Here is a 24,876-nt window from a genome sequence, read left to right on the forward strand (position 1 = left end):
CCTGGGGCTGGCGTGAGGGCTCAAGACTCCAGCAGCACCTCCTCACCCTGCCTGAGCCTGAGCAAGGTCTGCACATGCTGCGTAGCAAAACATCCCTCTCTCCCTCAGGACAGCAAGCACTACAGGCCTTGGACACATGCTCGGGCTGGGGATATTGCATGCATGAGGTAGTTGCATATTTAGGCTAAGTCTCCTAAAATGTGATTGCTCACTTTAGGTGACGTTAATGATCCGGATGTGCACCCTTCAGTCTAAAACCCCAGCCCTTTGTATGCAAGTCCACTGTGGGCAAGCCAGATGACGAAGCTTCTTCTTCTTTAACTGGCAAGTCTTGCTTGTATCATCCTATCAACAAAACTCTGGGAGCTGAATTCATTAGTTGTGCAAGTGCCTAACGTTTGTGCAGAATGGTATTAAAATTGTAAGGCAGGTTATGAGCTAGCTGGAGATGTGATTCTGCAGGAACTGAAAAGTTGGGCAGGTTTGCTGAACCCTGCAAGCTGTGAGCTTTCCTTGTCCTTTGGCACTTAACTCACAGCTGCCAGCAGACGCTGTCTGCAGCCCACGTGTGGACACAGACCAAGACAGAGAAGTCTGGTCCTGGGAAGTACCTCATTTCTCAAGAGGAAATAAGCATCTCTGCCAATTCACCCTGGAGTGTAAGGATGACATTTTGTTTCCAGTTAAGTCACCTGAGCCGGGGTTTTACCCCCAGTATCCATAACAATATTTGGCTCACTAATTTTCTCTTGTACTATGAGAATGGGGAAATAAGACAAAAATGATAATCAGTTTGTTCATGATTTTTAAAAAACTTTTACAAATCATGCTAATTTCATAGGCTACTAAATTGTACATTTGTACATGTGTGTATAATGGAAATAGTTTCTAGATTAACTTCCTTAAAATACACAGTGGTTTAGTAATGGAGGAAATATACTACAGGAGACAAGTTGTATTCCGCATGATGTGGGTATTTCTAAAAGGTACAAATAAGGGAAGTTTACAAATATCCTCATAAAGGGAGTTCAGGGTTTTTAAACAGTCTAATTAGCCTACATCTTTCCTCACTATTCTGGTATTTGATGTGCAAGCTGCAAAATTTCCTCTCCTCTCTCTCCACTGCCTCTGGTGCTAATTCAAGAGGTTGAAAGTACATTGACAGAGGTTGCAATTTTCAGAAACACAAACATTTCTATCGTTAAAATCAGTGGCAGATGTGCACCTAGCTTTTAGATCAGTATTTGTCAAGCTTGTGAAAGCTGAATTTCCCTTCAAGAAGGCAAACGAAATTTTCTTCCTCTTTTGGCAATCCCTAGCATGCATTGTAAAGAAACTGCACACCTGAATTCATACATCCAAAGACATTGCTGCCAGCCAGTGCACAACCATACGTTGCCTCTTCAGTAACAATAGCCTGGCATTTTGGGAGAGGTTGCCCTAGGCTTGAGCAGATCCTGAGCAGTAAAACTTGTAAATTTAACACGGCAGAATTTAAATGTAACAAAAACAACGGCCAGAGTAAAATTCTCTGTCAAAGCAACATTTGCAACTTACAAAATCATCTCAGATTCATCAGTACAGTTAAGTCAACAGTTGGCTAAGCTGTAGATAACAAATGCATCAAAAATTATCTTACTGTTAAAAATTAGCTCACTGTACTTTAACTGTGCCATTATTAGGAGAGCCAGGCGTGCTCATGTTGCTAGCCATGCTGGGGTCAAACTGTGCTCTGCCATGACGTGATCCTCCACCAGAGATATGTTGGGCATTCTGGGAAATCAGGCTCGTTAGTGAAAAAGTAACAGAATCTGACTTGAGCCAAGTCAAGCGGCATGCTTATCTTGCACTGATCGGTACCGGCGAGCACCAGCCGTGGGCATGAGCAGGAGTTAAACAACTTATCTTGCAAAGATGTGACGGATTGCAGTCCAACTCTTGAACAAAGACCCTATATCAACTGAGTGACACCTGGGGTGAGGCGGAGGCCTCACAGCCCAATGCTGCTTCAGTGAAGCCAGAATGCCTTTCACCCTCTCCACTTCTTGATTGACAATGCAACAAGAAGCCGTGTTAAGAGCCAGTCGGCACACGCTGATTGACCCAGTCCCACCTCGCCAAGGGCATAAGTCTGGCATTTAGAATCCTCCATTTTGAGGATGAGAACTTCAGCTACCAGACAGGTTGATGGGCCTGGACCTCTCTCCTCCCCAAGCAGGGTCACCTCTTTGGTAGGAATCGTGCCTCCGACTACATTGGATCTTACCCGGGAACATACTACTAACAAAAGCGCTGAATTACTAACATGAGCTCGACTTTTGCAGTAAGCTTTTTTATCAATGGCAATTCCAAACTTGTTATATCTGTCGCCTTAATAAATAACCTATCTTGTCAACTTCGTGAAACTGTTTCAGTGAAAGTCCTTGAGTGGGCTCTGAAAGGCAAACGTTGACTCTGATAAGTGGCTATACACATAATCCTTTAGACATAAACCATTGACCAAGTCTGGGACTAAAGCCAGATCCAGCTGCACCTACGTTCCCCTCTGAGGAGGAGTTTAGAAACCAGGAGAGTCCATCCTGAGCCCTGTGACTCAATGGGCAATTTTCCCTCAGCCATGTGTCAGACTCATACTCTTAGCACAACAGGCGTGCACTGTGACTTTGCTTACAATTGACTGGTTTGACTAATCCTTTGCTCTGTTAAACTTTGGGTTGTGCCCTTGTGACACCCCAAGCCTCTCCTGTCCTGCAGGCTATACCCATTCTGGTATATTATTGACGTGAAACTTCCAGAATAGGCTGCTCACAGTCTCTTTGTTGCCCTTTTTGTACTGTATACATATTATCCCCCTGTTATTTTCCATTCTTTGCTCCCAGGCCAAGGAAAGGGTGAGCCCGACAGTGTTGATAAAGATATATGGAATTTTGAATTCACAAGATTTCCACAGTGGGTGGAATAAAAAATACATAACATCCTCTGCTTTCCAAGTATAGAACAGATATTTCACCTACGATAAAACCTACTAGCCTAGTCATGATACTTGGGAATATGCATATTTAACTCCCAGGCATTCGTACAGATCCCTCAGCTAATTCACTGTGGAGAAAAACTACGGAGCTGATGGGCCAGGGAGCACTCTGGACTGACAGAAATCTCAGAAGGCTCTAGGAGGTCCAAAATGGTTGGAAGCAAACATGTATGTGGTAAAGCTACTTTTCCTCAAATAGATGTCAGTGTGGGGGGGGTCTGGGGGTAATCAGAGAAATACTCCATTTACCGTAAGCACCAGCCAGCATGAGCGCAGAGAGCAAACAAAACAGAGTACAAGTGCTAGGCAACGGTCTGGATTGCAACATGCCACACGCTGCAGCTTCTGCAGAAGCTGTTGAGTGGCTGGGAGCATGCCAGTAGTATTTCAGTCCTTGGCTTCAGATGCAAGTGCTATAAGCGTCCCTATGTTTTAGTCATCTGCAGCTGCAACTGTCATTGGAAGTCTGCAGAGGCATCGAGCAATTCAGACTAGCTGTGACCTTTTACATTGCCATATATATCCAGAAACCTTTCTGTCTGTAGCAAAAAATCCCAGTTCCCAGTGGTTTCTGGCCACGTGGGTGTGTGTGTGCGTACACATGCACACAGTCACACGCATACGTGCTTTGGAGAGTTCTGCTCTCATTATCTGCCTTCTAACCATTTCCATAAGCAGCTGGTCAGAGGCAAGTGTGTGGCCTCTTAGAAAAAGGGTCTCTGGGAGTAGCTTCTTATTAAATCAAGAGTAAGGACTCTTCCGTTAATCTGCCTCTTGATTGCTCTCTCTAGCTTGACCCTGAAAAAACAGGGGGCATGGACTAACAGGAAAACTATTTTCAAACCCGGCTTAATTCTAGGTTAGGAGGTAGAGGTTTGGGGTTTTTTTTAAGTAAGTGACATAAAGCTCAGCTACTGAGTTTCTCAGTTCCCTTGTGCAGGGGTGTCTTTGCCTGTCTGTCTGGTGGTTTTCTGATAAGAAAGACTGTATCATTTCGATAGTGACTCCTCTCCTTGCGGAGCTGCTGTCAGTCACAGCCATCTCCTGGGCATTGCCCTGCAACCTCCCCTCCAGACGCCCGACCTGCCTGAGGAAACCCCATAAGCTCTAGAGCACTTGCCTTTAACAGTGAGGTTTCGCATTTCTGAGCAAGTCTGCAACAGACCCCCAAATAACCAATTCTCTCCTTATGTAGGCTGCCTGTGTCACTGCCGCAGCATATGAGCATCTACTCCATTTTCTTCTGCAGGCTGGATTACTAAAATACACTTTACTAGGGCTGCTTGCAAGCACGCCTCAGAAGATTCAGTCAGAGCAGATTGGAGCTGTTTGCTTGGTTTTTAATGCTAACCGCACTGAGCTTATTAAAACTGTTGTCCACAGATTGTCTTAGCTTATTTAAGATTTATAAATCTCTTGGATTTATGCCACTAATACCTCAGGTACTCAGGCACTGTCCTTTCCTTGGGTACCCTCCAACTCTGGTTGTCAGCCAGAGAGCACAGGCAAATGATCCCCAGCACTGAGATCGGAGGAGAGGCTGCCTTATCTCCATTTTTTTGTTTTTCTTTTCCCTTTTAATGGTTATGCCAAATGAGATATTGATGGTTTTCTGAGAAGGAAGAGTTGCTGCTTTTACCCTGCCCTTTCTCTAAGGGGTGAATGCAGTGCAGGGCAAGGTTGCAGCCCCAAAACTTCATGTTTTCCACAGGCCAAGTTCATTGGGAAACATCTGAGACAAATGCCAGAAATTTTGCAATAGGATTGTACTTTTAAGAGGAAAAACCCCAGAAAATGGCTTATTCCAGTTAATAAGTCTCAGCATTTTTTGCAGAAGTCTTTATAGGCCTTCAGGCAGAACAAAGGAAAATTTAAAATCACTAATAACCTATTGCAGAGAAAGTCAAATACACCATTAGGCATATGGAGTGTGTCAGCTCTATTTCCCGCTGTGCAATGCCTTCTATCGCAAGAATTTGTAAATAAAATATATGTAGCCTTCTGCGATGTAAGGATCGCTGTTCTTGTTTAACAGCTGGACGTAGCAAAGCACAGAGAGATCTCCGAGCGCCTAACCTGCTGTGGGAGAGGCAGCTGAGACTGATGCCAGAGAGCATTTTTCTAGTGTGCTGTCTTGCTGTCCCAGACCTCAGTCTCACCACTCCCCTTCCCCATCTGTTGAGGCGCATCCAATTTCCAACCTTAACATTAATAAAGTGCCTGCTTCAAACACTGTTGTTGAACCAGGGGACCACTGCAGCCCCCATGCCCAGGGCCAGGAGCCTTTCACTGAAGTCCAGCACAATGCTCAGCGTCCCCGAGGTCTCTCCCCGTCTCTGACCCTTTGCTCACCTCTGCCAGGACAGGGCATACAGAGGGGACAGGTGGTGTCAGGGTGACATTTGGGACCTCCAGAGGGAGGAGACAGCACAGAGGCTGCCGGCTGCAGAGCGCTCCAAGATGCAGGCAAGAGTCTCCCTTGCAAATGTGATAGTCATGGCAACAGTGCTCCAGCTTCTCCTGGAGAGCCGTAATTCAGCTTTAGACATAATTCCATATATTCAGTTTGTAGTGCAGTATTGCTCAACCAGCAGTATGTTCACAACTCCTGAACTGTTTTTCTCTTACTGTACCAAAGGTGGGATAGGGTCAGTCAGCTTGCTTTTCCAGCACTCGCATCCACGAGTGTGAGAGCAGGGGCAGGTCTCAGCTGGATGACATATGCATTTCTTAGGCTTTTCTTAGCACAGCATACAAATTTCCTCCCTTTGCCTGAGTATCCCGGCGTACCCTTTTAAGTACTGCATTCTGCTGCAGTACTCGAGGAACTCTGCACGTAGCATGAAGGCAGCTGCCTGGGAGAGGTACAGCAGAGCTGTGGTCGGCAGTGAATGCAGCCTAAGGCTAGTAACAGGAATTCATTCGGCTGGAGTCTGCAACTCCCAAGCAGACGCCAGCTTAATGGCCAGACAGTCGTCAGTCGGCAGGGCAGCACACTTAGCATCCCAGTAGGACTGGCAGGAGGATGGGTGGTAATCAGTACTGACAAGGCACACATTTCTGCATGAAAATGAGACGGCAATTTTTATTTGTAGGCACCTAGTGTACAAGATAGCTGTCCGTGTGGTTCTTGCAAGCACTATGCAGCAGTATGAGCAAACAGTAACAGATTGTGGGAACACTTTTTTTCTGAACTAGTTACTGAAAGAGAACAACATTAAAGAGTACATGACCTGGGGACTTTAACCCTCAAATATTGCCCAAGAGCTGCACAGTAGGATATTACCTGCAAGTATGGGCTTCTCACGAGCAAAGCAACTGGTGTCTCCTGGGAGCAGCTGGAAGGAACAGTTTTACAGAGGTGAAAGAAGTAACTAGCAACAACAACGCGGCAGCTTGGTAGCTCAAGAACAGAAGCCTCTGGGTTGCTGAGGTTTGGTCCAAGCCTGACAACTGGTTTCCCTTTTTGGAAACACTTAGCTACATAACAGCCCAGGACAGACCACATCTCCTCCCGTTTCTCTGAGACTTCTTCCCATTCTCTTTTCCTTCTGTCTTCTTTGCATAATCCTCCTATTGGTATGGTTTATAGACTGTATGCTATAAACAGGTTGTCTTATGTTTACCATTTTAAACATCACGGAAAAAGTACATTTACACTGGCGGGAAAAATAAAAAAGCTAAAAAATCCTGTAGACAGTGCTTAAATGAATCAGCACTGGCAGAGGAACTCAGAAAGCCTCCCACAGCTGAAACCCTCCACCCATGTTCATGGTGCTTGTGGCTCTCCTCAAGGAGCTCAGGCAGCTCTGGTCACCCTGCCATGGCAAGGGGGACAGAGGGGAGCAGAGGCCTGGACCCCCCTGCTTATGGTGACCTGTTCCCCAGCGCTGGAGTCAGACGCGCTGCTCTGCCTGCAGGCAGCTGCCCGTTGTTGATGGGCATCACTCGCAGCCTTGGCGACACTGGGGGCGGTTAACTGTGAACCCCCCTGCCATGCTCAGGACTTTCTGCTACCCCAGGCACCGTGACTGGCTGCACCAAGGGCACTTTGCGAGGGCTGCGGACAGCAGCAGCCCCCTGGCTCCACAGATCTGCTTTCCTGTGGCACAAGGGTACAGCCTGTGTGGGGGTGAAGTACATGGTATGTCCATAACTGATTCTTGCCCTAAATTTTTGAGACAGAGATACATAGCTGTTATTCTTCTCATTCGCAAAACAGGGTATAGAGTCAGAACAGAAAACATTGTGTCCAAAATCACGCCGCATGCAAGCAATGGCACAGCTATCACGTCAGCTACCTCCCACAAGCATGGCATCAATGCTGATCCAGACACCAAACCCCCTCTCGCTGCCTTTTCTTTTCAGCAAGGAACAAATTGTTTTGCTTAGAGCTGACTATCCTTACATTTGGACTAGCCACATTTCAGTCGTTCAGAAAATAATAAATAATCATGTTTAATTTAATTTCCACCAGAAAAAGCAAAGATTTCCAATGCTATTTCAGTAATTACATTCCACATCAGCAATACAAAACTATAGTGAAATCTAATGCAAGCTGGCTTACTGAATCATAGCTTGCAGTCCTATCAAGTACAGGAGGAAAAAGGCACATTGAAGATTTGTTTTAAATCTGTTCAAATATGCTTAAGAACTAGGATATCTGAAGTGCACAAAATGCAAGTAATTCAAAACAATGCCATTTCTGTGGCTCTCCTCCTTTTCCAGCTTGAGTTCAGAACAAATGCCTTGAAGACAAACAGCCTCCCACACTATTCTCTCAAACATAATTGTATAACTTTTTTTCCTTAAAGAATGTGCCAAACAAAGTTTAGTCAAAATGAGCCAAGAAAATATTTCTTGAAATAACAAAACACATCAGAAAATGTTTTCTATATAGAAAAAAAAAAATCCCCAAATCCCAAATATAGCAAAAATAAAATATCTTTGAAATGCCCATTTCTCAATGTAGCAGCATATTTCATAGAGTGCCTTTCATGACATATTGGTTTCATTGTGATGACTAGTGCTCCTCTTTTATTAATATTTTATTTTTCGTTATCAGCTACAAGATGTGAAGAGCTGTACATTGTTCATAGAAAACAGGCACATCTGGCAGAGCTCACACGATAAAGCCAAACACAGCTTGGGTTTCAGGTTGGCAGCATTTTGGACCTCTAAGTAGCCACAGTGCCAGGCATGCCTTCCTATATGGCATGCATTCAGCAGTACTTGATTAATATGCCTTGGTTGAGGACTTTACCATTAGCTTTGTCGAAAGAAGAGTTTCCCTTCCTTTAAAAACAAAAGCAAGGAATATCACTTCTGCTTTATTCTAAACATGGTCTGTCTTCACTGTTTTTCACTATGACAAGTGCTCTAGTTTCATCCTTTCCTCCCTTCGTATCTCTCACTCTTGCCTGTATGTAGACTCCTGGAAAATTTTCTCCGCTTGTTTTGCAAAGCCAGGACTATCCTGTTACAGTGCGTTAACAGCCTGAAAAGCAAAAAAAAGTTTTCTCCTGGGTAAGTGGGTTATTCTGTAGCCTCACAGGTATCACAGAGTTGTAATTTATGCTGTTAAGAGCATTGACAAAGGAGGTGTAAGACTGAAACACATACCAAGATCCATTCAGAAAATTTTGTCAGTAGCATAATCACAGAATCACAGAATCACGGAATGATAGGGGTTGGAAGGGACATCTGCAGATCATCTAGTCCAAGCCCCCACCAGAGCAGGTTCACCTAGAGTAGATTGCACAGGAATGCATCCAGGCAAGTTTTGAGTATCTCCAGAGAAGACTCCACAACCTCTCTGGGCAGCCTGTTCCAGTGCTCTGCCACCCTCAAAGGAAAGAAGTTCCTCCTCATGTTTAGATGGAACTTCCTATGATCAAGTTTGTGCCCATTACCTCTTGTCCTGTCACTGGGCACCACTGAGAAAAGACTGGCCCCCTCCTCCTGGCACCCACACCTTAAGTGTTTATAAGCATTAATAAGATCCCCCCTCAGTCTTCTCTTCTCCAGACTAAAAAGACCCAAGTCCCTCAGCCTTTCCTCATAAGAAACATGTTCCAGTCCTCTAAACATCTTTGTAGCCCTTTGCTGTACCCTCTCCAGCAGTCCCCTGTCCTTCCTGAACCAGGGCGCCCAGAACTGGACACAGTACTCCGGATGTGACCTCACCAGGGCAGAGTAGAGGGGGAGGATATCCTCCCTCAACCTGCTTGCCACACTCTTCTTGATGCACCCCAGGATGCCATTGGCCTTCTCGGCCCCAAGGGCACATTGCTGGCTCATGGTCATCCTGTTGTCCCCCAGGACTCCCAGGTCCCTTTACACAGAGCTGCTCTCCAGCAGCTCAGCCCCTAACCTGTACTGACGCATGGGGTTATTCCGCCCCAGGTGCAGTACCCTACACTTGCCTTTGTTGAATTTCACAAGGTTCCTCTCTGCCCAACTCTCCAGCCCGTCCAGGTCACGCTGAATGGCAGCGCAGCCTTCTGGTGTGTCAGCCACTCCTCCCAGTTTTGTGTCATCAGCAAACTGTCTGAGGACACACTCTGTCCCTTCACCCAGGTCACTGATGAATCCATTGAACAGGGCTGGACCCAGTACTGACCCCTGGGGAACACCACTTGTTACAGACCTCCAACTAGACTCTGTGCCACTAATCACAACCCTCTGAGCTCTATCTATCAGCCAGTTTTCAATCCACCCCACTGTCCATTCACCTAACCCACACTTCCTAAGCTTGCCTATGAGGACAATGTGGGAGACAGTGTCGAAAGCCTTGCTGAAGTCAAGGTAGATAACATCCACCGCCCTTCCCTCATCTATCCATCCAGTCATGCCATCGTAGAAGGCTATCAATCAGATTGGTCACACATGACTTCCCCTTGGTGAATCCATGTTGACTACTTCTGATAACCTTCTTTTCCTCCAGATGCTTTGAGATTATGCCCATAATGAGCTGTTCCATCATCTTTCCAGGGATGGAGGTGAGGCAGACTAGCCTGTAGTTTCCTGGGTCTTCCTTCCTGCCCTTTTTGAAGACTGGAGTGACATTGGCTTTCCTCCAGTCCTCAGGCACCTCGCCTGTTCTCCAGAACCTTTCAAAGATGATGGAGAGCGGCCCAGCAATGACTTCTGCCAGCTCCCTCAGCACTCACGGCTGCATCCCATCAGGACCCATGGACTTGTGGATATCCAGTTTACTTAACTGGTCTCTAACTGGATCCTTCTCGACCAAGGGAAAATCTTTCTTCCTCCAGACCTTCTCTGTTACCTCCAAAGTCTGTGACTCCTGAGGGCTGGCCAGAGCAGTAAAGACTGAAGCAAAGAAGGCATTCAGTAACTCCACCTGCTCTGCATCATCTGTCACCATGGCACATGTCTCATTCAACAGCAGGCCCACATTTTCTCTAGTTTTCCTTTTGCCTCCGATGTACTTGAAGAAACCCTTCCTGTTGACGTTGACATCCCTTGCCAGGTTTCTTTCCAAGGAGGCCCTGACTTTCCTCGTTTCATCCCTGCATACTCTGACAGCATTCTTGTAATCTTCCCAAGTGGTCAGTCCCTTCTTGCACATACTGTAAACTTCCTTCTTCCACTTGAGCTTTTTCAGAAGCTCCTTGCTCAACCAGGTCTCCTGCTTCCCTTGCCTGATTTCCTGCTCTTAGGGACTTGAATATCACCCAGCTCTCTTGAGCCCCCCTACCCTCTAGAGCCTTAACCCATGGGATTTCTCCAAGCAGTTCCTTGAGGAGATCAAAGTTAGCCCTCCTGAAGTCCAAGGTTGCAATCCTACTTGTCGTTTTGTGCATATTGCACATGATCCTAAACTCTATCTTCTTATGATCGCTACAGCCAAGGCTGCCCCCAACCTTAATGTCCTCCACCAGTCCCTCTTTGTTTTTCAGTACTAGGTCCAGTAGTACACCTCTCCTTGTTGGCTCCTCCACCATCTGAGTCAAAAAGTTACCATCAATACACTGGAGGAACCTCCTGGACTGTACACGCCTGGCTGTGTAGCCTTCCCAGCAGATATCAGGGTGATTGAAGTCCCCCATAGAACCAAGGCCTGTGATTGTGAGGCAACCGTCAGCTGTCTGTAGAAGGTGTCATCAGCTTCCCCATCCTCATCACGTGGCCTGGAATATACAACCACAGCAGTGTCTCCCATATTAGCCTGCCTCTTAATCCTCACCCACAAGCTCTCAACTTGCTCTTAATCTGCCCCCAGGGAAAGCTCAATACATTCCAGTTGCTCTCTCACATAACGAGCAACTCCACCACCTCGCCTTGCTGGCCTATCTTTCCTAAAAAGAACATAGCCATCCATGACAGTGTTTCAGTCATGTGAGCTATCCCACCATGTCTCAGTAATTGCAATGAGATCATGGCCCTGCGACCGCACCCAGATCTCTTAATTCTTCCTGTTTATTCACCATGCTGTGTGCATTGGTGTATAAGCATTTCACGGAGGGCGTTGTGCGTGTAATTTTTGCCCTTGAGGGGTGGTAGGCCTTCTGGTTCTCAAAAATACCAGCATGCTGCCCCACAAGTGCTGAACTACTATACCCAGGCACCTCTCTAGCAAGACCAGTTACCTCCCTGTCCCTCTTTGAATCTAGTTTAAAGCTTTCTCAATGAGCCCTGCTAACTCTTGTCCTAGAACCCTCTTCCCCCTGTGAGATAGGCTTTTCCTGTCTGTTGCCAGCAGGCCTGGTGTCTGGTAAATCAAGCCATGGCCAAAGAACCCAAAGTCCTGCCGAGCACCAGGCTCGGAGCCAGGCATTGATCTGCTGGCTTTTCCTGTTTACCCCCTCATCATTCCCCGCACCTGGAGGGATAGAGGAGAACACGACTTGTGCTTCCGATCCCTTGACCCTGAAAAGGTCCCAAGGCCCTGAAATAGCTCTTCATTGCCCTTGGACTTCTTCTCACTACTTCATCACTGCCTACCTGAAAGATCAAAAGGGGGTAATAATCTGAGGGCTGTACTAAGGAAGGAATCTTCTTCTTTACATCCTTAACCTGGGCTCCAGGGAGGCAACAGACTTCCCAGGGAGGCAGCAGACTTCCCTGTGTAGTGGGTCCGGTCTACACATCGGGCCTTCTGCTCCCTTCAGAAGTGAGTCGCCTATGACAATGACCTGTCTTTTATTTTTTACTGAGGTGGTTTTGATGCGGGGGGTGGTCTGACTAGACCTCGACAACACCTCCAAGCTGAGAGAACTATCATCCTCGCCGTTGTCCAATTCCCCTTGCAGAGCACCGTACCTGTTTTGCAGCGGCACCTGGGAGGGTGAGGTAGTCGCTGAGGTAGTTAGCATAATAGTCCATTCTAAGCCATTCGCAGCATCACTTAAGTTTTCCAAGACACGTTCACTACAAGGTATCACTGCAAAGATTATTCCAGATTTAACACAAAATTTATTCTGCAGCAGGTTCTGGATCTGGATGGATTCATCTGCATCATTATCAGCACGCAGAATCACAAACTTACAGAAAACAGCATCAGCAGTCTCATTACTGCTGCAAACTCCTGAAGCCCTGATTGTGAGCTCTCTGATTTCAGCAGAGGGGCCACACGGTTCATTAATCGGCTTGGAGTCTCTTAGACCTGTGCTCAAGCTGTTAGCCTTTTTCTGAGAGTGGTTTGTCTGGAGTTATTACGGCCCATTACAACAAACACACACATTGAAAAATGAGTTGTTGGTGTGGCTAATGTCTATTTTCTCCATTCCTGGAAAAAAAAAAATGAAGTCAGAGAAAAAAAAAAGCACAAGAGCTACTGAGTGTTAAGACAACATAAAAAAAAATAATTCCTTGCCTTTTTTAAATAACAAATTTGTTTGACTGGAGGAATCTATTACTCGTGCTAGTGAAAGAAGGCAGATATGTTGAGAGAAAAGCTGATACTCGAGCCCAATAGTTCTCAGTGCTTTTTGCTGATGAACTCGATGCTTAGCACTCACCAGGCACTTCCCACGGAGACCCACCACCCGCCGCCAATGGAAAAGTCCACCCAGGGGAGTCTTTTGTTGCGGTTCCTATGCTGCAAAGGGAGGTGCTTTGCTGAAAATGTTGGCATAGGGATGGCAGAGTGGAAACTCATCCATCCCCTGTATGATCTGTGCTCTCACCCCAGGCGAAATCAGTGAAGGTCATACACAGGGGCTGCCTGGCTGCTGGCAGCACTATGAAGCTGATGCTGGCAGCTCTGGGGAGGTGATACAAGGTGCAGCACCTGCAGAAAACTGAACAGCCAGCCTTTTGCTGTCTGATTCCTGTTTATTTCTTCAATTGTCATTTGCACAGCTTGGGTTGAACTTACAGGAGCATCCTCCCTTTGTGCAAAGAAGTTGGAGGAGCTGGGGTTTTTAATTCTGCTGACGCCACTCGCAGACCTGAGCAATGCACCCCAGGGGAGAGCAGGGCAGGAGTGGTCCTACTGCTTTCAGCAGCTGCCAGACTGATGTAGCTGTAGTGTGAAAGTGGAGCCCAAGCTCGTACCCTCCAGAGAATTTAGGCAACTGAACTGGCCTTTAAATTAATCGGGGCTTCAGTGCCTTCACCCAGGTTACAGAGGACATCTGGGGCAGGATCAGGCTCGGACACTAAGAGCAGCAGTACCTGCACAGAGAGCAGTGTCTGCCTGGTGTAACCCCATCACTCCTGTTCCCTGTCCTTCCCCTCTTCTCTTTTAATCTCCTTCCCCCCACAATGCTGTTTGCTGTGCAGCCTCCTGGATGAGGAGAAATGGGCAGGATCCGGTGGGACCGCTGGTGGTTCCTCCCCCAAAGTAATCCAGGTCTGACCCAGGCTGAACACCTTCCCTGTGGGCTTCGTGCTCTCTCAGCTCCTCCTGCCCTGAGAAGCCTGTCAAGGTCTCCCACAACTAGGTCTTGGTCTGACCCACAGCTTTTCCTTTTTTTATACACAAGGTTAAGCCAGCATTAGTCCATTGAAGTCTAAGTATAGCACAGGCAGCAGGAGTCATCCAGCACTTCGTGCTTTCCTGCTGTTACAGCCCCATCTGGCTCCGCACAGTGTGCTTGGGGATGGTTTCTTCTTCTTCTGCCCTGAAATGCTAGTTTCATTTTATCAGTTGAACTTCAGGTGTTTCCCAGCGACCAGGCAAAGAGCCAGCAGCCCTGTTTGACATGGGAAGAGCAGAGACCCAGAGAGCACTAGCACTTTTGTCCAGAAGGAAGACAAAGTCCACATGGAACCTTCCTCTTTCTAACTCAGTTTTCCATCAGGCCATGACATTTTCCTTATTAAGCAAAAGTCTGCTGTCAATGTTGCATTTTAATGCTGTAATCTCAAAAATAGGGGCAGGAGAACCAATTGCCTCCAGAGGCAGGGGCCAAAGCAGTGCAGCTCTTTTTAAGGTAAAAGTAATTATCCAAATTAAAACCAGCAAGGTTACTTTTGTTTCTAAAGCGGATTCAGCCTGGATCAAGTCAATAAATATTGGAATAAACATGTCTTCAAGGATGTGTGGTGATCTGATCATGCAGTCTCACACATGAAAGAGGTAGCTCTGGATCTTACAGGAACGGTGGATTTCAGAGAAAATGCTGCCCATTAAAGAGCAGAGCAGTGTATCATCAGTAACACAGCTTGCAGTAGGAAGGTGACAGCATAAACTATGAAAATGTCTTACACATGGGAATAAAGGTATAACATAGCTGTACACTTGTTTGTCACACGCTTTTAGTTGCCTGTAAAGCTGTGGAAATACAGGTGTGGGATCAATGCTCTTACACAGCACCCCCAGAACCGCCCCTGGTGTTTGTCTGACCATGCTCCCATGGCACAGTACTTACTTCCAAATGATTTAGCAAAAGTTTGGGCTTATTTCTTTTGTCTGAAAGAAAACACAAAGAGAAAAGAACAATTCAGAGGGTTGCTTTTGCAGCGAAAAGGAATTGGCAGCAGGCTAAATGCATTGAGCAGTAATTACAGTAAGACACAGAGCTTCTGTGCTAATGATCCCTTGAATTACATTCCCGTGCGACCTAGGGCCAGGCATGCAGTTTCTGTGCTTGGTTGCTGCCCTCTCTTGGCAGCATGACCAGCCTCCAGGAAAAAAAAGCACAGAATGAAGGTTGCCAAGAATAGAAAAACATCAAACCACACTCACTCAGAGAAGATGGAAGAAAGAGTCTTGTATCAAAGAAAAATGCAACGTTTTGCATCTTTTTCCACATTGGAAAAATAATTAATTTCTTGTAAGAAGTCAGGTGTCCTGTCTTCTCTAAGACCATGTTCATTGACACAGTATGTGTGTGAGAGGGAGAAGTGATTTGGGTGATACAACTGTTTGTCACAGACAAAAAACATCCTTTCTTATACATTATTTTATACACCTATGAACTACCTTGCTCTTCCTCCCCCATAAAAGCAATTTTCTGAGCAAGAGTGTTTTTTTGTTTTTCAGTTCCTAGAGGGATATTTGAGCACACTTTCAAGGCATTGCCTTAATTGCCTTCTAGAAAGATTTCCATCTTAGTATATGTCTGTATCTTTTATTATCAATGTCAGAAAAGCTGAAAGAAAAGTGGATCAGGTGAATAATAGTAATCCTTTATGGCAAATATGAGCTCTGCTCATCAGGACAAGTCTCATTTCAGCTTTAACTTCAAGAAGGGGAGTCTGTGTCATTCAGGATCCTGTTTGCAGATAAAAAAATGCAACCCATGTAGCAGTTCACTATCAACTCTGTGTATGCTCCCATAGAATAGAAGAATCATAGAATCATAGAATCATTTAGGTTGGAAAAGACCTTTAAGATCATCAAGTCCAACCGTTAAAGCTTGATATCCTTGATATAACTGTGATAGCTTGCTACAAGCCTGTGTGCTGACAGGCCATGCACACAGGGCATCCATACTGTTGGAGGCTGCAAACAAGCAGGCATCTGATTATTCAACAAGGAGTGCTTTTTCACATGCAAACACACAAGTTACCTTTCCAGGTAATGGAGGTCCTCCTATGGGGGAACCCTATCTTGTCATCTTACTGGATAGTGGAGGCTTCAATCTTAAGAATCTCTTCCAAAAATGCTACTTTGTGTCAACAGGAACATGTTGACACACATATCCTTGGCCAAGGAGCACAAACAGCATCCTCTAGTCAACTGCCTTCCCCCAGGACATCCTTCCTAGACCATCCAAGAGAGACCACCGTTGACGATAGCACTGCCAAAGAGGCTTGTCAACAGATCCTGTTGGTTTGATTCCCCAGGAAAAAATATGTAGCATGTTTTACACTGAACACTTCTGAAAAGTGAAGAAGACAGAGTATTACTGGTACATAACTTTGAAGGTTTCTCAGGAGGGCATTTGAAAGTTGCAGTTACGTAAAGCCATCCTGTATTCTCATAGTGTGATAAATATATCCCCAGAATATTTCAAAGGTGTGTTTAACATAAAAATAAGAATAAAACCCAAGGAAATGTGTCATTTGCTGTCTTTGAAAGGTGTTTCTCTTCTTTCCCCCACTTGTAATTGGGATAAGATTGCTCCAAGAGCCCAAACTGCCTCTTTTGCCTAGAGATATGTAGGAGGGTGGGCTGTAGCACTGACTCTTCTTGTGCCTGCTTCCAGCTGCACATGTGTGACCCCCGGCATCACTTCCCTCTGGTTAACCTGCAGATGGGTTTGCATGTTAATTTGCTGTTGGCTTAAAGAGGGCACTCACTAATGCTTCAGTGGTTTGAGGCCCTCATCCCATGCTCACGTTTTGGCGATTCAGCGCGAGAGCTTAGATGCTCAAGCACCAGGAAAAGGCTCACGCACAGCCAAGGTCTGCAGGGGAGGGAACAGCAAACTGGCCGGCTCTTCCCCAGGCCTCCACAGGCCTGACCTCCACAGCATCCTTCATCATGTCCCAGTGGTGGCACTGCTGTCCAGAGAGCTCCTTCCCTCCAGCTGCCCGCCCATGAGTGTGCTCTCACAAGTTAGGCATCAGCTGCTGAAGAAAATACTTGGTTTGCTGCAGTCTTTTACTAAGGACACAGGTAAACCCTGAGGCAGGAGTCAGCCCAAAAGGGCCGGCAAAAGGGAGCCTGGGGTTTTCAGCAGCTGCTGGCAGTCCAGACTTGGGTCTGTGACATCTTCCTGCTGATATCACCCAGGGCATAACTTGTCATATACAAACCGCCTGAACTGGTGCAACGGCTGGCTGATGCTTGCTCACCAGTGCTCATCAGGAGTGACCTGGGCAAGCAAGAAGAGGCTGCAAAGCCCCCCCTGCACAGGGGGATTTTAACTCCTGAGCCGAAAAGAAGCAAGTCTAGAAGTTAAAGGGATCTTTCTGGGGGTTGTTTCTCCACACAGCTTGGAAGAGCAGAAGGCTGTGGCTCCTCTCCCACAAACCACACAGACCTGCTCCACCTCATCCCACCCACAGACCTCTTGGAGCTGGGGAAAAGCCTTCCCCTGCAGAGGCTGGGATCTGTTCCCCCCAAGCCTTTGTGTCCTTTGGAGCTTCTTGAGCAGCAGCAGAGCTTTTGCCCATTGACAACTTTTTGGGGGGAAGAGCACACAGGAGCTTTGCTCTCAAGCCCTCCTGAGCAGCAAGAACAGCACTGGCAGTGCCCGAGCTCTTGCCACAGTCCCTGAGATCAAACCACCCCATCCCTTGCCCTGGCTCGCCCTGACACCAGGCGTGACATCCCACCTCCCTCCTGCTCCACACCACAAACGTGTGGTACGCACACAGCAGAGATGTGGGCACTGTGCAGACGTCTCTGGAGGAACACCAGGGTCCTTGCCAGTGAGATCTTGCTCCTGAGGTCCCTCCTCTAGGATCCCCAACACAGCAAGTCTCCAATCCCCACGGGACGTGGGTACTGAGTCCTACACCCTCCCTCCACACGGCAGGGGCAGGGCCAGCACCATGGCATGCCTTGGAGAGGGACAGCTGGGCACAGGCTGGGAGCAGGAGGCTGTGGGCTGGGGAGCAGAAGTCCTTCTCGGGCACGGCAGCGACAGCTCCTCTGGGGAGGAAGGTCAGCAGGAGGCTCAGGCCATTCAGTTTGCGCTGGGTTATTTTTAGCATATCTGAAGTTAGCCACAGCATCCCACAAAGAAGTCACGGTTGGCTTCTCTGTCTTCATTTCAGATGCCAGCCCAGGCATGCAGAGAACATGCCGGCGCTGCAGGTGGGCAGATAACGGTCTCTGCAGGGTTTGGGTTGCTCTGTGCAGCTGCAAACCTTCAGAGTGCCATTTTGCAGTTACCCCAACCAAACGCATCCATTCTGGTTTTGCTCCTCCTGGGCAAGCTGAGCATTCGTGACCACCCAGAGCTGTTTTGCCTGTGAACTGCCACGAGATGGCAAAATACTCGCCAGCATTTCTGCCAAGTACTGGAAGTACTGGAAGTACTGGAAGCAGGCTGGAGCTGTGGCTGCAGAAGAGAAACTTGGAGTATTTCCCTGCCCCTGGCATTAGCTGCTGCTCAGCGTGTCCAGGGGTGCCTGTCCAACAGCCTCCAGAGACCAGGAGCTGCTCGTTGTTTCTGGTCCCTGGAAGTCCAAGGCAGAGATCTGGAGTATTAGATATACCTCCAAACCAGAAAGATTACACCAAATTCCATCAAAATCGGAAAAAAGGCCAAGCTGATATATGATACAGTGTGCTGCACAATGCATTAATGGTCTTTTAACGGATGTGGCAAAAAATTTACCAAATCTAGTAAAATTTGTAATATGTGACTAATGAATACAAATGCATGGATAAACAAACTTCAAAATCTGTTTCCCAGCTCAGTTAAAGAAATACGTGTGGGAAGTGGCAATCAGACCAGAGGCAGTGAAATATTCTAGCTAGGTTAATTGGTGCCTACCTGCTACAAATTAATATCCACATGGTCTGTGATGAGAAAAGTGCTTTAAGGAACTCAACTTGTCTGTGATCAAGATTTCTATTTAATTCATCTTTATATACAACAACAGAGATGTGCAATGGCGCGTGAGTACAGTGAGAAAAAGAAAATCAAATAAAAGTGAAATTGTTTAGTGTAGCACACTTGCATTAAAATTTTTTCACCAAGTCACCTGACTTAAAGCAGTGTTTAAGAAATCACACCATTAACTACAGACTTACCTTTTTAAAACAGTTATTTATTGGTAAAGCAATATAAAAATGAAAGGATTTATGACAGCCAGTACATTTTCCTACAATGGTCATTTACAATACATGAATGTGTCTAAAATCCCTAGATGCTGTTTTGGCAGTTTTTAATTGAATTGATTCAACCCAGAGTGGTTTATCAGTTGGCAGGTCTACTGGAAGTCAGGTCTCCTTCTTTGTCCTGATCAACTGATAAAAACTCTAACAAAGCAGAAAGTAGTTTGCTGGTAGACATTATTAGACAAACTGATATAATTAGAAAAATCAGGCAAGTTTTTGCATAGTCAAACCTCGAAATCTGAAGAAGGGCTTGAGTGACTTAAAGCTTGTACATTCTTCCTGTCATAACAGTTATTTAATAAACTGTGTTAGTTCTTCCAGTAACCCATGTGCTGTCTTTGTCCTTAGACCATCATGGTTATGATGAAGTATCATTCTGACAAAGGCACAAGGCAATAACATGATTTAATAATAATGCCATAGTTTGTTTCACTCATGAGAGTGGCTGTTAGCTGTTGCATCTTTGATGTTTGCTTGGGAACATAGCATCAAGTAAAGGTAGAGTTCACCAAGAACAAAACTGTGACTCTAATCCTGTCGACTGACATTTATAAGCTGAAATTTGAAAGGCTATTTTCTGCATCGTTTAAGTGCTTCCTGTACTCTAGAAGCTTCTAGTTCTTGTAGCTTCCATACTTTAGAAGCTTAAAACTTTATTTTCTTTCTGGACAATTTGCTGCCGTTTTGCACCATACCCAGGGCCTGCTCATCATTTGTGTGGTGCTAACTTTAAACATCTGCTTTGAAGAGAAATGCATACGAGCTACACAGATACAGCACAAGAAAAAAACAGTACCTGACCTATCAGCTGTGACACAAATAAAAAGGCAGATGAACCATTCTTCCACAGCCTGGAAACCCATGTGTGGGCACATATACACACACACAAACCAATACATTTGCACAGTGGTAGGTGTCACTTTTTTCCTTGCCAATGCTGGACCAGGTTTCACATTTGCTGAACAGCAGCACCACCGTGTGACACACGTATGTCATACCCTGTAGGGTTACACACCTATGTATTAACGCTGTGCTCACCAAACAGGGACACAGCTGTTGGTCACAGGAACCACAGACCCCCTCCCAAATCATTCTGTTGGCAGTGACTTCAGCTTTACTCTGTTTCATTTGCACTAACACTTGAAACACGGACAGCTGATCCAGTGATCAGTCAGCTCCCAGAGCACCAGCCCAGGAAGGTGCTGGGAACCAAGTTCCAGATCTGGTCATTCTCGTTGGTTTTGGAAGGACTGCTTCTGTCATTGCAGGCACCCTGCGGGTGCACTAATCCTTAGCATGTTTAAAGATGTATCATGTCTTAGACTAATCTGTCTTCCTTGCTGGGGCTGAGGAGAAACATGGAAGACATGCAACCCATATGTGTGAGACGATGACATGGGGTTTTTGAAGTTTAAGAAATGATCCCAGCATAGGCTTCAAGTGATAGATAGGGAGCTGTACAGAGGCTCGTAACTGAAAAGAAAGATAAGGAACAAAAATTGGTAAATCCATGCCAATATTGCTTGGGGACACAATGATTTGGTCCAAGAAGAAAATGAAGTTCTGTGTGATTATAATCCACTCCTTTGGAGACGTGCTTTTGCAGGCACAGCACAATAATGCAAAGTGTTTCTGTGAGGGATTAAGATAATTTCCTCTTTTCTCACATGCCAGATTTTATAATGTTACAGCCTTCCAAATAAGCAAATCAGGGTCAAGGCAACATTATGCCATTCCCTCAATATTGGCCAGGACTATACTCCATGTTTTTAAATACAAAAGAGAGAAACGTTTTGTAGAGGACAAAAAGGCTGTATTACCTTTTTTTGTGGCAGAAGTGTACCCAATATTTATTGTGTATGTTTCAACAATTTGGGTGATTAGACTTTCGGCACAGTACTAATGCCTGATGGAAGCACAAAGTGGAAAAGAGCTGAGGTGGTTAAGAACTAAGAACAGGAGGAATCTGATCGCCCTTTTCTTGGTTGAAACCTGCCTTGGGGGTTCAAGCATAAATGTGAAACCTATGTTTTCAAAAAGCCTTTTCTGAGTATTCACACTTTTGCAAGTAACAACGGTTTTACATAAAACAATTAACTCTTCCAGCTAAAAGAAATAGCAGAAAAAACCCACCTGTTTTAGTATTTCTGTTCTTCCTCTCACCCCCTGTCCATAGGTATGATAGCAGTCAGCTTACAAATGCAAATCTACATCAGAAACACAGTCACATGTCATTTATCCAGATGAAAGACAAATACAGTGACTTCCCTAGAGAGCGTATTCATAAACCAGTTGGCTGTGAATTTGCTTGAGACAAGAGCCAGCAAACACAGTAATGGAAGAGGCCACCTATGCTGCACCTACCAGAAATTATCAGCTCACCCCAAAACTACACATGGATGTGTCACAGAAGAGCACAATCCTGAAGAAGCATGGATGGAAAAGCTCTTACCACTTTTTAACAGTTGCCCAGTACAATCTGGAAGGTCAGAACAAGGGATGAAGTCTTTCTACTTCAATCCTACGTCTTTCATAAGGAGGTGAGAGCTGAATAAACAAATCTGCATGATCCACAGTACCAAAGGCTGTAGAGCCCCTATGAAATCTTCTTTCATACAGTTGTTTGCAGACTGTAAACTGTAATAGGATGCTGGACAAAGCTTGGGAACTCACTGTCCTAAGCTCTGTGCAAGACAGACCCTTCTACAAGAAGGGCCGGAAGCAGGACCCGGGGAACTCCAGGCCTGTCAGCCTGACCTCGGTCCCTCAGAAGATTATGGAGAGGTTCATCTTGAGGGCGCTCACAGGCCATGTGCAGAACAACCAAGGGATCAGGCCCAGCCAGCACGGGTTCATGAAAGGCAGGTCCTGCTTGACCAACCTGATCTCCTTCTATGACCAGGTGACCCACCTAGTAGATGAGGGAAAGGCTGTGGATGTTGTCTACCTGGACTTTAGTAAAGCCTTTGACACTGTCTGCCACAGTATTCTCCTGGAGAAGCTGGCGGCTCGTGGCTTAGACATGTGTAGTCTTCGTGGAGTAAAAACTGGCTGGGTGTCCGAGCCCAGAGAGTTGTGGTGAATGGAGTGAAATCCAGTTGGTGGCTAGTCACAAGCGGGGTCCTCCAGGGCTCAGTTTTGGGGCCAGTCTTGTTTAATATCTTTATTGATGATCTGGATGAGGGGATTGAGTGCTCCCTCAGCAAGTTTGCAGATGACACCAAGTTGGGTGGGAGTGTTGATCTGCTCAAGGGTTGGAAGGATCTGCAGAGGGATCTGGACAGGCTGGATCGATGGGCTGAGGCCAACAAGATGAAGTTCAATAAGGCCAAGTGCCGGGTCCTGCACTTTGGTCACAGCAACCCCATGCAACGCTACAGGCTTGGGGAAGAGTGGCTGGAAAGCTGCCCCGCAGAAAAGGACCTGGGGGTGTTGGTTGACAGCTGAAGATGAGCCAGCAGTGTGCCCAGGTGGGCAAGAAGGCCAACGGCATCCTGGCCTGTATCAGAAACAGTGTGGCCAGCAGGACGAGGGAGGTGATCGTGGCCCCGTACTCAGCGCTGGTGAGGCCACACCTCGAGTACTGTGTTCAGTTTTGGGCCCCTCACTACAAGAAGGACATTGAGGTGCTGGAGTGTGTCCAGAGAAGGTCGACGAAGCTGGTGAGGGGTCTGGAGCACAAGTCTGATGAGGAGCGGCTGAGGGAACTGGGGTTGTTCAGTCTGGAGAAGAGGAGGCTGAGGGGAGACCTTATCGCTCTCTACGGCTACCTGAAAGGAGGTTGCAGAGAGGTGGGTGTTGGTCTTTCTCCCAAGTGACTAGCGACAGGACAAGTGTAAATGGCCTCAAGTTGCACCAGGGGAGGTTCAGGCTGGATATTAGGAAAAATTTCTTTACTGAGAGAGTGGTGAAGCACTGGAACAGGCTGCCCAGGGAGGTTGTGGAGTCACCATCCCTGGAGGTGTTCAAGGAACGTGTGGACGAGGCATTGTGGGACATGGTTTAGTGGGCATGGTGGAGTTGGGCTGGTGGTTGGACTTGATGATCTTACAGGTCTTTTCCAACCTTAGTGATTCTGTGATTCTGTGAAGACTTGTGATAACAAGGCAGCTTCTGTCTCTGAAAACTCAACAGTGTAAGTTGTGACAAAAGACACCAGCTGGATTGTCATCGAAGCAGGCCATCAAGATAATGTGGTCCTCTTGCACTGCTGCCAGCACAGCCAGCCCTCCACTATCCAGGCAGTGGAGATGCTTGGCTCCACAGAGCTAATGTGGGTCAGGAAGCAGAACACCCACGTGCACAAGTCATGCACCAGCTTGTTTCAGTGACCTCTTAGGTGTCCCTGAGCATCAAAATGCAAGTGTTACTGACCTTCCTCTTCACCAGTACTCTCTCACTGCATGTTCTTACAGCATCATTTAAATATGATTCACATATCCATAGCTTTCTGTTGCCCATTTTACTCTAGCACTAGTCACTGCAGATAACTGAGCACTGACTGTACTTAATGTTGAAGATGTGATGATATGACAGGCCCTTCGCACTTAACAGGGATCACAGGCAGTTTAGAGTGATACACCTTAATGCTAATCAGCAGCTTATGCTAAGCTTTAAGTAGCTTTTCTGGTTTTAAAAGTCAGGATAGATAAATCAGTCTCATAAAATTAATTCCTCAGTCCCTTTAGACCATTGATAAGGCCACAAACATATGTGGCAGAAAACAAAGCAGGTGGTTTACGCTGCTGGGGAAGGCCATCCTCCACGGGACAGCCCACCTCCTCGCAGATTAGCTCCTGAATCAATAGCGCTTAGGACTGCATATTAAATTAAACCATTTTCAGTTTACTATGTTATTATACCAAGCTGAAGACTGTGGTGACTGAAGATCCGACTGTGAGTTGAACTCCCTTCCTGCAGAAGAGCCATGTCCCATCAGAAGGGCAGGGAGGGTGATGGCTGGGGTGGCAGCAGCACCTCATGCCTGATTTTCACCTGCTGCCACACACCTGTTAGAGCCCTAAGTGAATCCAGCTGAAGTTCAGCTGTACACTGTATTTGTCACTTCGTAACAGGTATCTATCTTCCCTTCTGATAAAGACAGTAGTGCTCATACCCTGTTAGACCTTGTCCAGAAGTCAAAAGCTCCACACAGAGCAATATCTGACTCTGCTTCAAGGATGTGTTTGAGTATAGACAATCCATCAGCCCCCTCTGAACAGTCCTACTGCTCAGGATTTCATTGGTGTCTCCTTGCATAACTTGGTTTCAGAATTCCTTTCATGCACTTGGATCAGCACATTCCCACATATGCCATCTGGTACCAGAGACTCCAAGTACTCAAGTAATTATTTTAATAAAAGTTAAAACGCATGAGAGACTGTCTGCATTACATTTAAGCACAAATATTTTTCCTCTATGAGTTCTGCTGCTCCTATACTCTCACTTTGCCATCTCAACCACCCAGCCTTCTAGCACACATGCACAAAGATCTCCAGCTTTATGGTCCCATAGGAAAGCATTACACACACAGATATCATTCTCTATGTGCATTATTCAGACAGTATTTTTGCATTTTATATTATTTTAAACTCCTAAAACTCATGGACATTTTTGATGAAGCAAGTTTGCT

At 46.2% G+C, this 24,876-nt stretch overlaps 1 protein-coding gene across 1 annotated transcript; it reads right to left on the bottom strand.

Moving 5' to 3' along the window:
* Positions 1–8,441: 8,441 nt before the first annotated feature.
* On the bottom strand, positions 8,442–14,558 carry TICAM2 (TIR domain containing adaptor molecule 2). Its single transcript, XM_059834031.1, is given in 4 exon segments — positions 8,442–8,561; positions 8,563–8,677; positions 12,359–12,699; positions 14,472–14,558. Coding segments are annotated over 4 exon segments (663 nt in total).
* Between the last annotated feature and the right edge of the window lie 10,318 nt (positions 14,559–24,876).

This window comes from Gavia stellata, chromosome Z (assembly GCF_030936135.1).
Source record: "Gavia stellata isolate bGavSte3 chromosome Z, bGavSte3.hap2, whole genome shotgun sequence".
NCBI classification, from domain to species: Eukaryota; Metazoa; Chordata; class Aves; order Gaviiformes; family Gaviidae; genus Gavia; species Gavia stellata.